The sequence below is a fragment of the Cibotium barometz genome, chromosome 18 (genome assembly GCF_041138505.1).
Source record: "Cibotium barometz isolate CiBa-2024 chromosome 18, ASM4113850v1, whole genome shotgun sequence".
Taxonomy (NCBI): Eukaryota; Viridiplantae; Streptophyta; class Polypodiopsida; order Cyatheales; family Cibotiaceae; genus Cibotium; species Cibotium barometz.
Genome location: NC_141063.1, coordinates 31,065,436 through 31,081,721, shown reverse-complemented (window position 1 = coordinate 31,081,721; position 16,286 = coordinate 31,065,436). Strand labels below are relative to the sequence as shown.

The following is a 16,286-nucleotide window of genomic DNA, read 5'->3' as shown; positions in this document are numbered from 1 at the left end:
TTAATTCAACACCATGGCAGTGTGATGATACTACATGAATCTTTTTATTTGATAAGGTTTTAGGAATAGGAATTAAAAACCCTAAGGGCTAGGGTGAGAGGACCTCCTAGAGACAAAGTACTAGATGTTTCTCTTTCTCAAGAGGATTCGACAATGGCACAAGGCCGACATTTTTTTGCAACAATATCTTAAAAGTAATTGCAAAAATGCAAGAATAGCACAAAAAGTAGTAGATGTTGCTATTTCTCAAGAAGATTCAACAATGGCACAAGGCCGACATCCTTTTGCATCGATAGACAACAATCCTCACTAGTTCTTTGTAGCTCTTTTTAGCCACATAGCATCAATCATAGCGATGCATGGTAAGCTAATGGCTTCTTTAACACATTTCCCCCACCCCTATTAATTCAACACAATGGAAATGTGGTGATAATCCTTTAACTACATGAATCTTTTGATAAGGTTTTAGGAATAGGGATTAAAAACCCTAAGGCTAAAGGTGAGCATAAACAAACTTTAAGGGCCTTAAAAGAAAGTGAAAATGTTTTTTCTTCTAAGACACAAGAGAAGTTAAGGGTAACTTGACTATGGGGCTTGTCTCTAAATGAGAGTTATAAGTATCATAGCTTCGACATGAGAGTTATAATTATCATAGCTTTGACATCTTCATCCATGTTGACTTTTGATTTATACATGGTATTGGCTTCACATCATCAACATGGACTATAATTGAATTCTTGCTCATGAATTGTGTTATAACCTTTATTATAAGACGATATATGTATCATTTTGTGTGTGAAGATTGGGGATGTGTGTTTATTCCTCATTGTGAAGTGAAAATATTGGTGTCGATGGGTTACTCTAAGATGGAGAATGTTAGCACCTAGATTGGAGTGTAATATGCAATGATGGAAAGTAGATGGGTATGTCTAAGATGAAGGATGTTATCACCTAGATTGCTATGCATACCCCAAGTTAATGTAGCCCTATGGGGCCACAAGAAGTTGAACAAGGTTTCAACTCCTAGTCCACGTTAATCTCATCCAAGGATTATGAATATTTAGGGGCTATGAGTCAGCATGTCAAGGTAAAATTGTCCTCGAAGGGGAGTTGTCGATGCACCAAGTGTGCATGAGTAGCAAAATTTCATTAACATGTTATTTTACATTTATGATTTGAGAAGAGGTATGTGTTCTAGTTTGAGGGAGGCAAGGATCTTTGTATTGTCTTTATATTATTGTATGGTTCTATATAATAGAAAGGCTTATTTGCATGTGTGAAATATAAAAGGGTAGGAGAAGATTCTAGATTGAGATAAAAATATCATGGATAAAGACAAAAGAGATGTGGACACATTTAGAGCCACATAGTTCACATGTGAGGTGGTATTATTGTGGAAATCATTGTGTGGTGCTTGTAAGCTCACTTGAGCTATAAGCATTTCTTTGCTCGAGTCCACGCTCGTCTCTGACCCCGGCTCGAAAAACAAAAACAAAAAATTGGAGTAGATTTATATGAGCTTGATTAAGTTCTTGAGATTTTTTAAATCTCTCTACCTTAAACCTCAATAGTACCTATTAAGTTCTTGAATAGTGGAATGCATAAGCATCTTGATATTTAATGTATAACACTTTCAGCATTGTGTAACATGTTAAAGCTTTTAGCATCCAGATATTTGAATGTATAGCTTTCACCATTGAGTGTACATAGCCTCCTACAATTTTCATATTGAATACATCGCATCTTGTGCACACACGCACGCGTACACGCATCATATTTTCATGTGGCTAGAGAGTTAGTACAGAGTTCCTCTCCATAAAACTCACAAGACCCAAGGAATGTTGCCACACTACATCAAATTTCTAAGCTTCCTGATCTTGAATGTATAGCAATATGAAAGTGTTTAGCATTGTGTAACATGGCCCTAAGCTTTCACATACTTAATGTATAGCGGCACTGAGCATGACTCTACAGCACTCTCATTAGAGTACGAGTGGCCCAGACTTGCCTTTTAGCAGGTTGATTTCTCTTTCCTCTCTCTTTCTCTTTCTCACTCGCTCTTTTTTATTTTTCCCTTTAAAATAAAACAAAAAATATTTTGTTTATACTAATTCTTCTCTCTGTCTCTGTCTCTGTCTCTCTCTCTCTCCCCCCCCCTCTATTAATCTCTCTTCCTTCTCCTCTCTTTTTCCCCCCCTTAAAAAAGGCTCATCATTAATAAAACAAAATACCTTTTAAGAAAAAACTCTCTCTCTCTCTCTCTCTCTCTCTCTCTCTCTCTCTCTCTCTCTCTCTCTCTCTCTTTCGGTACTCTCTCTAACGGTCTCTTGCTCTTTCTAAAACTCACTTTCTAACTCTCTCTCTCTCTCTCTCTCTATATATATATATAACTCTCTCTAATTCTCTATCTTACTCTCTCTAATTCTTTATCAAACTCTCTCTCTCTCTCTCTCACTCTTTGTAACTCTCGTTACCTCACTCTTACTCACACTCTCTATCTACCTCACTCTCAGTCACTCTCTCTTTAACTCTCTCTCTCTCTCTCTCTCTCTCTCTCTCTAACACTTTCTAATTCTTTATCTCTCTAAATAACTCTTACTCTCTCTAGCTGTCTCTATTTCTCTCAAACTGGCTAACTCTCTCTAACACACACACACACACACACACTCTCTCTCTCTCTCTCTCTCTCTCTCTCTCTCTCTCTCTCTTGCTCTCACACATGCACACTCTCTTTCTCTATGCTAACACTCACTTTCTCTCTCTCACTCTCTTTAACTCACTTTCTTTACCTTTGTCTAATCCTCTTTTTTGAACTCTCTGTAACTCTCTTTAACTCACTTTCTTTACCTTTGTCTAATCCTCTCTTTTGAACTCTCTGTAACTCTCTCTATCTCACTCCCACTCACTCTCTCTCTCTTTAACTCTTGTAAGCTCTTACTCTCTTTACCTCTCTATTTCTCTCAAACTGGCTCTCTCTAACTCTGTAACACACACACACACACACACACACACTCTCTCTCTCTCTCTCTCTCTCTCTCTCTATAACACTTCTCTATAACACACACACACACACACACACACACTATCTCTCTCTCTCTCTATAACACACACACACACACACACACACACTCTCTCTCTCTCTCTTTGTGTGTGTGTGTGTGTGTCTCTCTCTAGCTCTCTCAATCTCCCTCATCCTCTCTTTAACTGTCTCTATTTCTCTTGATTGGGCCAACTCTCTCTAACACACACTCTCTATCTCTACTTTTCTCTCTCTAATTCTCTCTTTCTTACTCTCTAACTCTCTCTAACACACACTCTCTATCTCTACTTTTCTCTCTCTAATTCTCTCTTTCTTACTCTCTAACTCTCTCTCTGTCGTCCTTAACTCTCTCAATCTCTCTTACTCTCTCTATTTCACTCAAACTAGCCAACTCTCTCTCTCTCTCTCTCTCTCTCTCTCTAACTCTTTCTATTTCTCTCGAATTGGCCAACTCTCTCTCTCTCTCTCTCTCTCTCTCTCTCTCTCTCTCTCTAGCTTACTCTCTAACTCACTCTCTTTGCCTTTCTTTAACTCTCTTAATCTCTCTTACTTTCTCTAACTCTCTATTTCTATTTCTCTCGAATTGGCCAACTCTCTCTCTCTCTCTCTCTCTCTCTAGCTTACTCTCTCTAACTCACTCTCTTTGCCTTTCTTTAACTCTCTTAATCTCTCTTACTTTCTCTAACTCTCTATTTCTCTCGAACTGACCAACTCTCTCTCTAACTCCATCTTTCTCTAATTCTCTAACTTTCTCTCTCTCTCTCTCTCTCTCTCTCTCTCTCTCTCTAACACACACACACTCTCTAACTCACTCTCTTTGCCTTTCTAACTCTCTCTCTTTATCTCTCTCTCTCTCTCTCTCTCTCTAACTCTCTCAAACTCTCTTACTTCTCTAATTCTCTATATATCTCTCAAACTGGCCAACTCTCTCTCTGCTCTTTAACACTCACTCTCTCTCTCTCACTCATCACTCTCTTTACCTTTCTCTTACCCTCTCTAACTCTCTCTCTCATCTCTAACTCTCTCGAAATGGCCATCTCTCTCAAATTCTCTCTAACTCTTTCTATAACTCTCACTCTCTCTCTCTCTCTCTCTCTCTCTCTCTCTCTCTTACTCTCTCTAATTCTCTCTATATCTCTCGAACTGGCCAACTCTCTCTCTGCTCTCTAACACTCACTCACTCTCTCTCACTCATCACTCTCTTTACCTCTCTCTTACCCGCTCTAACTCTCTCTCTTATCTCTCTAACTCTCTCGAAATGGCCAGCTCTCTCAAATTCTCTCTAACTCTGTCTTTCTATAACTCTCTCCTACTCTCTCTCTCTCTCTCTCTCTCTCTCTCTCAATCTCACTCTCTTCATTTCTTTACCTTTCTCTAACTCTCCCTTTGTAACTGTCTCTAACTCTCTCTGCCTCACTCAATTCTCTTTGTCTCTCTAGCTCCCTCTCTCTAACTCTCTCTTCTACCTCATTCTCACTCACTCTCTTTAACTCTCTTTCTCTCAAGTCGGCTCTCTCTAACACACACTCTCCCTTTCTCTTTAACACACTCTGTCTCTAACTCACTCTCTGTAACTCTCTTTCTCTCAAGTCAGCTCTCTCTAACACACACACTCTCCCTTTCTCTTTAACACACTCTGTCTCTAACTCACTCTCTTTGTTATTCTCTAACTCTCTGTAACTCTGTCTCTATGACTTACTATCTTTACCTTTCTCCAATCCACTCTCTCTCTAACTCTTACTCTCTAATTCTCTCGAATTGGCCAACACATACACACACTCTCTCTCTAGCTCTCACCCTCTTTCTAACTCACTCTGTTTACCTTTCTCCAACCCTTTCTTACTCCTTGTAACTCTCTTCAACTCTCTCTAACTCTCTTTACCTTTCTCTAACTCTCTCTCTTTCTAACCCCCTCACTCTCTCTAACACACACACACACACACACACACACTCTCTCTCTCTCTCTCTCTCACCCCGCTCTCTTTAACACTCTCACCCCGCTCTCTCTCTCTCTCACCCTGCTCTCTCTAACACTCTCCAACTCTCTCTCTCTCTCTCTCTCTCTCTCTAACACTCTCTAACTCTTTCTTTTTCTAACCTCCTCTCTCTCTAACTCTCTAACTCTTTCTAATCTCCTCTCTCCAACTCACTCTATCTCTAGCTCTTTCTCTCTTTCTAACCCCTGCTCTCTCTAACACTCTCCAACTCACTCTATCTCTAGCTCTTTCTCTCTTTCTAACCCCTCTCTCTCTAACTCTAACTCTCTCTAATTCCCTCTCTCTCTCTCTCTAACACTCTAACTCTCTTTCCCTCTCTAACACACTCTTTATCTCTCTCTAACCCTTTAACTCGCTCTATCTCTAACTCTTTTCTAACTCCTCTCTCTCTAACTCTAACTCTCGTTAATTCCCTCTTAACACTCTCTCTCTAACACTCACTCTTTCCCTCTCTAACACTCTTTTTCTCTCTCTAACCCTCTCACACTCTCTCTCTCTTTACCTCTCTAACACTTTCTACCTCAACACTCTCTAACCTCTCTCTCTCTCTCTCTACCCCCTCTCTTTGTCTTTTTACCTCTCTAATCTCTAACACTCTCTATCCCCCTCTCTTTAACTCTCCCTCCCTCTCTCTCTCTCTTTCTAACCCCCTCTATCTCTTTACCTCTCTCTAGCACTCTCTAATCCCCTCTCTCTAACTCTCATTCTAATCCCTCTCATTCTACCCCCTCTCTTTGTCTTTTTACCTCTCTAATCTCTAACACTCTCTATCCCCCTCTCTTTAACTCTCCCTCTCTCTCCCCCTCTCTAACTCTCTTTCTGATCTCCTCTCAAACTCACTCTCTCTCTCTCTCTCTCTCTCTCTCTCTCTCCCCCTCTCTAACTCTCTTTCTGATCTCCTCTCAAACTTTCTTTCTAACTCCCTCCCTCTCCTCTCGCTAACTCCCCCTCTCTCTCTAACCTTGTCTTTCTCTCTTTCTAGTCGCCTCTCTTGCTAACTCTCTCTCTCTCTCTCTCTCTCTAACTCATTGTTTCCTCTAACTCTCTCTTTACCTTTCTCGAACTCTCTAACCTTCTGACTTCCCCTCCCTCTCCTAACACACATTCTCTCTCTAACTCTTGAACTAGAAAACTCTCTCTTTACCTTTCTCTAACTCTCTAACCTTCTAACTTCCCCTCCCTCCTAACACACATTCTCTCTCTAGCTCTTGAACTAGAAAACTCTCCCTCCTAACACTCACATTCTCTCTCTAACTCTTGAACTAGACGACTCTCTCTCTCTCTCTCTCTCTCTCTCTCTCTCTTCCCCCTCTCCTTCTCTCTCCCTAACACTCGCTCTCTCTCTAACTCTCGAACTAGCCAATCTCTCCCTCCCTAACACTCGCTCTCTATGTCTCTCTCTACTCTCAAATTAGCCAACTATGTCTTTCTAATCTCCTCTCTCTCAAACTCCCCCTCTCTATGTCTCTCTCTACTCTCAAATTAGCCAACTATGTCTTTCTAATCTCCTCTCTCAAACTCCCCCTCTCTAACCATCTCTTTCTCTTTCTAACTCCCTCTCCCTCTCTCTTTCTAACTCCCTCTCCCTCTCTCTCCTCTCTCTCTCTCTTACACTCACACTCACACACTCACTCTCTTTTCCATTCTCAAACTCGCTCGCTCTCTGTCTCTCTCTCTCAAACTCTCTCTCTCTCTCTCTGTCTCTCTCTCTCCCCCTCTCTAACTCTCTTTCTGATCTCCTCTCTCTCTCTCTCTCTCTCTCTCTCTCTCTCTCTCTCCCCCTCTCTAACTCTCTTTCTGATCTCCTCTCAAACTTTCTTTCTAACTCCCTCCCTCTCCTCTCGCTAACTCCCCCTCTCTCTCTAACCTTGTCTTTCTCTCTTTCTAGTCACCTCTCTTGCTCTCTCTCTCTCTCTCTCTAACTCATTGTTTCCTCTTAACTCTCTCTTTACCTTTCTCTAACTCTCTAACCTTTTGACTTCCCCTCCCTCTCCTAACACACATTCTCTCTCTAACTCTTGAACTAGAAAACTCTCTTTACCTTTCTCTAACTCTCTAACCTTCTGACTTCCCCTCCCTCCTAACACACATTCTCTCTCTAACTCTTGAACTAGAAAACTCTCCCTCCTAACACACATTCTCTCTCTAACTCTTGAACTAGACGACTCTCTCTCTCTCTCTCTCTCCCCCCTCTCCTTCTCCCTCCCTAACACTCGCTCTCTCTCTAACTCTCGAACTAGCCAAATCTCTCCCTCCCTAACACTTGCTCTTTGTCTCTCTCTACTCTCAAATTAGCCAACTATGTCTTTCTAATCTCCTCTCTCAAACTCCCCCTCTCTCCTCTCTCAAACTCCCCCTCTCTAACCATCTCTTTCTCTTTCTAACTCCCTCTCCCTCTCTTTTTCTAACTCCCTCTCCCTCTCCCTCTCCCTCCTCTCTCTCTCTCTCTCTTACACTCACACTCACACACTCTCTCTTTTCCATTCTCAAACTCGCTCTCTCTCTCTCTCTCTCTCTCTCTCTCTCTCAAACTCGCTCTCTCGCTCTCTCTCTGTCTCTCTCTCCCCCCCTCTCTAACTCTCTTTCTGATCTCCTCTCAAACTCGCTCTCTCTCTCTCTCTCTCTCTCTCTCTCTCTCTCCCCTCTTTTTCTCCCTCCCTAACACTCGCTCTCTCTCTAACTCTCGAACTAGCCAAATCTCTCCCTCCCTAACACTCGCTCTCTATGTCTCTCTCTACTCTCAAATTAGCCAACTATGTCTTTCTAATCTCCTCCCTCAAACTCCCCCTCTCTCCTCTCTCAAACTCCCCCTCTCTAACCATCTCTTTCTCTTTCTAACTCCCTCTCCCTCTTTCTAACTCCCTCTCCCTCTCTCTCCTCTCTCTCTCTTACACTCACACTCACACACTCACACTCTCTCTCCCTCTCCCTCTCTCTCCTCTCCTCTTTCAAACCCCCCTCTCTAACTCTCTTTCTGATCTCCTCTCAAACTCTCTCTCTCTCTCTCTCTCTAACTCTCTTTCTGATCTCCTCTCAAACTCGCTCTCTCTCTCTCTCTCTCTCTCTCTCTCTCTCTCTCTCTAACTCTCTTTCTGATCTCCTCTCAAACTTTCTAACTCCCTCCCTCTCCTCTCGCTAACTCCCCCTCTCTCTAACCTTGTCTTTCTCTCTTTCTAGTCACCTCTCTCTCTCTCTCTCTCTCTCTCTCTCTCTCTCTCTAACTCATTGTTTCCTCTAACTCTCTCTTTACCTTTCTCTAACTCTCTAACCTTCCGACTTCCCCTCCCTCTCCTAACACACATTCTCTCTCTAACTCTTGAACTAGAAAACTCTCTCTTTACCTTTCTCTAACTCTCTAACCTTCTGACTTTCCCTCTCTCCTAACACACATTCTCTCTCTAACTCTTGAACTAGAAAACTCTCCCTCCTAACACTCACATTCTCTCTCTAACTCTTGAACTAGACGACTCTCTCTCTCTCTCTCTCTCTCTCTCTCTCCCCCCTCTCCTTCTCCCTCCCTAACACTCACTCTCTCTCTAACTCTCGAACTAGCCAAATCTCTCCCTCCCTAACACTCGCTCTCTATGTCTCTCTCTACTCTAGAATTAGCCAACTATGTCTTTCTAATCTCCTCTCTCAAACTCCCCCTCTCCCCTCTCTCAAACTCCCCCTCTCTAACCATCCCTCTCTCTTTCTAACTCCCTCTCCCTCTCTCTCCTCTCTCTCTCTCTCTCTCTTACACTCACACTCACACACTCACTCTCTTTTCCATTCTCTAACTCTCTTACACTCACTCTCGCTCTCTCTTTTCCATTCTCTAACTCTCTTACACTCACTCTCTTTCTATCCTCCCCCTCTCTCTCTTACATTCACTCTCTCTAACTCTTTACTCTCTGACACTCACACTAACTCTTTACTCTCTAACACTCACACTCTCTCTTTTACTCTTTCCCTTTCTCTATAACTCTCTTACAGTCATTCTCTATAACTCTCTTTACCTTCTCTCTCTCTCTCTCTCTCTCTCTCTCTCTTCTTACATCCACTCTCTTTCTAGCTCTTACACTCGATCTCTCCAACTCTCGTTACCTTCTCTTTCTAGCTCTTACACTCGATCTCTCCAACTCTCGTTACCTTCTCTCTTTCTAGCTCTTACACTTGCTCTCTCCTACTCTCTTTCTAATCCTCTCTCTATCTAACACCAACTCTTTCTTACGTCACTCTCTCTTTCTCTAACTCTATCTCAAACTCTCTTTCTAACCCCCTCTTGCACACATACACACACACACACACACACACACACACTCTCTCTCTCTCTCTCTTTCTAACCCCCTTGTTTCCTCTCTCTTTACCTTTCCTTAACTCTCTAACATTCTCACTAACCCCCCCTCTCTCCCCCCCCCCCTAACACTCACATTTTCTCTAACTCTCTCTAACTCTCGAACTAGCCAACTCACTCTCTTTCTCTAACTTTCTCTTTAACTAGCCAACTCTCTTTCTAACCCCCTCTCTTACACTCACATTTGTCGAACTCTCTTTCTAACCCCCTCTTGCACACGCACACACACACACACACACACACACACACTCTACCTGTCTCTAACTCTTACACTCACTCTCTTTCTAATCCTCTCTCTCTCTCTCTCTCACTCACTCTCTTGCTATTTTTCCCTTTCTCCAACTCTCTTACACTCACACACACACACACACACTCTCTTTTCCATTCTCTAACTCTTACACTCACTCTCTATCTATCCCCCCCTCTCTCTCTTACACTCACTCTCTCTAACTATTTACTCTCTTACACTCACACACTCACTATCTTTTCCATTCTCTTACTCTCTTACACTCACTCACTATCTATCCCCCCCTATCTCTCTCTTACACTCTCTCTCTTACTATTCACTCTCTTTTACTCTTTCCCTTTCTCTAACTCTTTTACACTCTCTCTCTTTCTCTAACTCTCGTTACCTTATCTCTCTCTCCTCTTCCATCCACTCTCTTTCTAGCTCTTACACTCGCTCTCTCCAACTCTCGTTACCTTCTCTCTTTCTAGCTCTTACACTCGCTCTCTCCAACTCTCTTTCTAATCCTCTTTCTCTATCTAACACTCATTGTTTCTCTCTAACTCACCCTTTTTACATTTCTCTCACTCTCTAATAAGATATATATATATATATATATATATATATATATAAAACTCGCTCTCTCTAACTCTCTTTAGTCTAACTCTCTTGTTTCTCTCTAACTCACCCTTTTTACCTTTCTCTCACTCTATATATATATATATATATATAAAACTCGCTCTCTCTAACTCTCTTTAGTCTAACTCTCTTGTTTCTCTTGTTTCTCTCTAACTCACCCTTTTTACCTTTCTCTCACTCTCTAATAAGATATATATATATATATATATATATATATATATATATATATATATATATATATATATATATATATAACTCGCTCTCTCTAACTCTCTTTAGTCTAACTCTCTTTCTAATCCTCTTTCTCTATCTAACACATTGTTTCTCTCTAACTCACCCTTTTTACCTTTCTCTCACTCTCTAACTCTCTTTAACTTTCTAACCCTCTAATAAGATATATACATATATAGTAATAGTAGTAGCAGTATAAAGAGTAGTAGAATAGTGTAGAAGAAAAGAAGAAAGGAGGGAGCTACCACATGGATACATAGCACCCTGCACCAGTTCATTATATCCCTATATTAAGCAATTAAATAAACATAGAGCCCAAATTTGAGAAAGTAAGCTGTTAAGAGAGAAAGGAGTCTATGTGAAAGTAGGCTTGCAAGAAGAAAACAAAAGACTAGAAAGGAACGATTCATTGAGAAAACCCAACAAATATCGGCCCCATTGCACATGCTGAGGTCTTTTGAGTAATAAGAGAAAAGGTTGGGTCAAGCGATAAGACAAGGCGGCCTTCTTTTCTGTTGGTTTTTTTTGCTGCGTATGTTCTACAATCGTAATTACATTCCAAGAGTTGGGCGGCATGTACAAGGCGAAATGAAGGGGGCGATCTCTCTCGCTCTCTCATTCCAGAGCATCGCGAAGCAGGGCCTCATAAGAAGGGAGGTGCCCCCCGCCATCCCGCACGAACGCCCGCTTACGCAGCTTAGCAGCCACACGCGCCAAAGGATGAGTGGTGGAAACGTCCTGGTCAAACAATAATAAAAAATTCAAAAGGAGCCCTGCCACGTCAGAAGCATTGAAAAAAAAAATGGTGACGCGCCTTGCGGAATCTTATGCATATGTAAGATACCTGATAGCAATAGCCGGCCTGCGTGTCGCACACGGGGTAGTTCGCCGGACAGCAGCTCAGATGGTCGTCGCAGCACACAGCGTTCTCGTACTCGCAGCAGCCCCATAAAAGACAGTACGACCCCAGCTCAAACATGCAGCAGCACGTCTCGCCGGATGGACACGACGTCCAATCATCGCACTGCTCAGTAGACGGCGGCGGTGGCGGAGACGCCGGGGGCGGTGGAGGAGATGGCGGCGGCGGAGGTGAGGGCGGCGGAGGTGTGGTGTACGGAGGTGGCGGGGACGGGGGTGGCGGCGGCGGCGAAGGGGTGGAGGAATTCGAAACAGGGTATGACGGCAGATAATACATGCCGCAAATGCCGCGCGTCAGACCAGTACCCCTGACGAGATTGATGTAACCCTCCGCTCCCCACGATGTTCCCCATGAATTTTTGCCGATCCAATACTCAACACTGTCGGAAACTCCCCACCCGATTATCAGAATCGCGTGGTCGAGGTCGTTCGGACTGTCGGAGCAGCTGCCGTCGTAAACCCCCTGCGGTGCGAACGACCGTCAATTTCCGGCCAAAGCCTCCCAAGAACGCACACAAAGTCCTAAAAAATTTGAACTCACCCCAGTGTAGAGCTGGAAGTCAAACGCATCGCCGTTTAGCGCAACCGTCACCGGCTGCGACGCCACGGCGCACAGCAACGCAGACTCATCATTCGAGTCGACGTCCACGTAGCTATCGATCGACACAACCTTGTTGCTCAACTGGCAAATGAGATCAAGCATCGTGGCATGCAAATCCATCGATAATTGAGCAATTAGACATACTAACACACCAATAATTGAGCATTTAGACATACTAACATACCAATAATTCGGCAATTACACAAACTAATACAGCAATAATTGCTTTACTTTGGCAGAAAGGCAGCTTGCAGCTCGACCGCTTGAGCTTGTGTAGGGGTAATCGGTCTCGGAATCAATACCGCCGTTGTCTATAACCCATTGAAAGGCATAATCCATCCACCCACCATCGCACCCATAGTCAGAAGAGTCACAGCTCACTAACTCCTGCTCTGACAGACTTACCAGAGTCCCTGTGGCTATGGCGTTAGCACTCTCCATAGCCCCCACAGAAGCAAACGCCCAACAGCTACCTACAAATATTGCCATCAAAATTAACATCGTTTTAACTAAGTTCCCTAATCACATGCAAATTGCGAGCCTAATTGCTTACCACAGCTGCCTTGATCCTTGATGCTCACGACCGCATCTTCATCTCTCCAATCGAAGGCAGTGTCCAAGTCGCTCGTGTCGCACGTGGCAAGCCGCCCAGGAGAGCTTCTTCTCCTCCCACGCCTGAGAGGATCAGGCGTGCCACCAAAGTAGTTGAGCGATTTGAACTCTTGGTTGGTGAGGTCTGCAAAGCGGGTGAGGCCAAGGGTGTAGGACGATCCCTTCTGATTGTGCTGGTGAATATGCTTGAGATTCTCCTTGAAGATCTGCAAGCGCCTCTCCTTCTCGGGAGAGCCCTCTGCAGGGTACTGCTTGCCATGCTTGCTGTTCCAGGCGTTGAAGAGGGCAGAAAGCCTGCTCTCGGACTCGAGGTCTTCTGGGGAGTAAGGCAAATGATCAGCGGCAGCAATTGCTGCAAACCCGAGCAAGAAAACACACAGAAGCGCTGAAGCCATAGCCACTCGCAGAGCTCAATTGTTGACCACTACGCCATGGTAGGGACAAAAATTCTCGGTGGCATCGAAATGAAGGTAGAAAAACTATCGCAGAGAACGCGTATTAATTGAGGCATTGTGTCACGAGCCTCTACTCACATGCATTTCATGGGCTCACGTTCATATGTCACATGGTCGAACGTTTTAACTTTAATCGGTTCGGAAAAAAAGTATTTTTCCAAAAAAAAGTGGAAAACCTTTATCTAAAAATCGTGAAATTATTTATAAACGAAAATCTTGAAATCTCAAGGTTTTTGTTCTACAACTTCTCGAAAATTTGGAGGTATCTGTACTTTCAATTTTTAAATTTGAAGCTATTTTTCAAAGTATGCAAGTTTAAACTATACTATACTCGGTTTTTTTCGAACATTGAGAGTCCGGCAGGCTTGATTTTTGACGGGCTGCCTTGCATGCCCAAAACCGTCCATTGTTTTTTGTGGTATTGTTTTTTACTTGCATTCGGAAAAACAACGTGAAAAGATTAAGCTTATCCACAACCTCGGGTGGGAGGGGAGATCTCCCTAATTTTCAAGATTTTTGCACTAAAATATAAAATTTATGTTGCTAATGAAGTCTGTAAGGTACTCTTCGTATGCCAAAGTAAAGGTGGCAATGACATTCCTGCTTAACTTGACCTTTTTAGTGATAGGCGCTCATGATCCGAGGTCTTTTAGGGCGGTTTGTCCTAGAAGGGCTTCTGTTGGGGTGTTAGTTAGGTTAGTAGTGTTAGTAGTTTCTCAAGGGGTGATTGAAGTTAAGGCTATCTCATTGTGTCAAAGAACCTTCTTGCCCTCATACAAGAAATCTTAGGATAGTGGAAACCACTTATCTTGGATCGTGGGAAGTCCTAATAAAAGAGGCAAAAGAGGATAAAAGAGGTGTATCAATCCCTCTTGTTTGAACACTTCACAGGATAGTGGAAGCCACTTATCTTGGATCGTGGAAGTCCTAATAGGAGAGGCAAAAGAGGCCAAGAGGTGTGTTAATCCCTCTTGTTACACTTCAAAGGATACTGGAAGCCACTTTTCTTGGATCATGAAAGTCCCAATAGGAGAGGCAAAAGAGGCCAAGAGGTGTGTCAATCCCTCTTGTGTGAACACTTTCTCTACTCTCAATCCTCTAGGACAACCCTTCCTTTGGCAATGGTTAAGCTAGCAAGCTTGAACCACTCTACTCTACCTCAATCACTCTCTCACTCAAGCTATCTAGCGTGCACGCACACTCAACACACCACAAGCACTAACACAAGCATGCAGCCACCATCAAGCAATTAAGAGGGTAAGAGCACAAGAGAAGAAGAAGCAAGCTTTGCACAAATGAGAATAGTTGTTCTCTTCCTTCAGATATCAAAAGTTGTATATATACATGGGCTTTGCTCGATTGCCCACCAACTCAAGGGGACCTTATACTAGTATGCAAGCCTTATGTGGCTAGACATTTGTTACATCAGTGGGGCCCATGGCCATACATAATACTAAGCCAAAAGCGGGGATTTTAAGTGTACAGAAATCATGAACAACCTAGTCTATTCCACCCAAGAAAATAATACGATTAACCCTCAACTTAGGTACTAAAGTGACTCACATTGATCATCCTTTTAACAACACATGTGATATATAGTACTATCCAAAAAGGACCCCATGATTTTAACCATTTTCACACAGTTGGCTACACACGCTAGGATGACCTTTATAACTACATGACTACAAAAGAGATGATGGAGTGCTCACACTTGAACTTTTCTCATATCGCGGAAGCACTTCTTACTGCTCACCAAAACCCCCTTCAACAAATAAGTGCATGTGTTTATGTATAAAATCTGAGAACCTGAGTGCCTTTTCCATAGTGAAAATTATGAGGCTTAGTTGATCTTTCAGTGATTGTTTTATGGGGTTTATGTTTTATGTAATCACCACTTTCATTTGGCTTAGGCATCTTTTAAATGTCCACTCAAGGTTTTTGCACTTAGAATCTCCTCAAGGTTTTACATAAGATGGGAGGCTTCTTTATATATGGAGGACCTTACAAGGAAATTGTTTTTTAAATCACAAAGGCTGTACCACTGGAGCTATTATTGCTCGAATTCATTAATTAGTGCCCGTGTCTAATGTCACCAACACTTAGACAAACCTTATATAATCAACAATGCGCTAAATTTTTTTAATTAGTGCCCGATTCAAATTAAAAAATTCGATTGTGATCGTCCAAATCACAAAGACCATCCCTCTCTCTGTCTCTCTGTCTCTCTCTCTCTCTCGATTGAAATTGTAGACATCGTCTCTCTCTCTCTCTCTCTCTCTCTCTCTCTCTCTCTCTCTCTCTCTCTCTCTCTCTCTCTCTCTTCAAACTTCGTGATCATCAAAATCTTTTTTTTAAAAAAAGAATGTTTCTGAATCGTGTAAGGCTCACCACCTCAGGGAACTTAGCGATAATTTTTTTTAATAGACCAGATTCAAGCGGTCAGAACAATCTAGAAAAATCGCGTTTTTTCACTCAGCCTAAGGTTTTTTTTCCTCCACTTTGGCTTGAGGTTTTTTTTTTTTGCATGAAGTTCAGCCCTTGATCAATTAATATCAAACCAACATTTTGGTCCCATATTGAGGCTTCCATTCAGCTAGGTTATGAGATTTCATGGGGAGAGTCTTCTTTTGCATTAGAAGATGAGATTTCATGGGGAGAGTCTTCTTTTGCATTAGAAGATGAGGATGGTCTTTGGTTTGTGATTTGTTGAAGAGGGGTTGAATGCAATGATGTAAAATCTGATGGGATGCAAAGATGTAAAGCTGCTTTTTGATTATAAATATATATATATCTATTGGTCCCAAAAAAATATTAAAAAGATCTCCCTTTTCTAAAGGGTGAAAAAAGGGGAAATACCCTTGATTTCAATGCTAAGAGTAGGGGCAGCTTCTGCATGTGCCTTGCAGAAGAGATGCACTGGAATGGGGAGAGCTTGCTACCCACCATTTCTATACAAGATTATGTAGGTTTGAGAAGATGTGCTGCTGAGGATGAGCTCCTCTCTGAGCTTCAACCTGAGCTCAATGTCATTGCTAACCAGCTACCCCTAGAAGTTGTGTATTGTGCGCTCAAACAAAGCCCTACTGCCTTTCTCTTTCTACACATCAGCTTTGACTGTACTACAACGCCCACTTAGTATCACAAAATGGAGATACAATGCCCACTTAGCTTAGAAGAAGGTCCCTTGCTTCCTACTTATTGTAACCTGGTTATTCAGCTCAACTGAGAGGA

The 16,286-nt window shown here is 42.6% G+C and overlaps 1 protein-coding gene across 1 annotated transcript; it reads right to left on the bottom strand.

Moving 5' to 3' along the window:
• Positions 1 to 10,858: 10,858 nt before the first annotated feature.
• Positions 10,859 to 13,156, bottom strand: LOC147629199 (cysteine proteinase mucunain-like). Its single transcript, XM_086812453.1, has 5 exons — positions 12,542 to 13,156; positions 12,220 to 12,461; positions 11,929 to 12,069; positions 11,314 to 11,850; positions 10,859 to 11,207 (listed from the first exon to the last, which is right to left on the bottom strand). Exons 1-5 carry the CDS (start codon positions 12,993 to 12,995, stop codon positions 11,085 to 11,087), a joined length of 1,497 nt encoding a protein of 498 aa, XP_086668579.1. The 5' UTR covers positions 12,996 to 13,156; the 3' UTR covers positions 10,859 to 11,084.
• Between the last annotated feature and the right edge of the window lie 3,130 nt (positions 13,157 to 16,286).

What these genes read in the sequence shown, in the direction of transcription:
- LOC147629199 (XM_086812453.1), bottom strand. Translation starts at nt 12,995, where the DNA reads ATGGCTTCAGCGCTTCTGTGTGTTTTCTTGCTCGGGTTTGCAGCAATT. An exon ending in ACTTCCAGCTCTACACTGGG is followed by an intron (nt 11,851 to 11,928) that starts GTGAGTTCAAAT and finishes TTCGCACCGCAG; the next exon opens with GGGGTTTACGACGGCAGCTG. An exon ending in AGGCCGGCTATTGCTATCAG is followed by an intron (nt 11,208 to 11,313) that starts GTATCTTACATA and finishes TTGTTTGACCAG; the next exon opens with GACGTTTCCACCACTCATCC.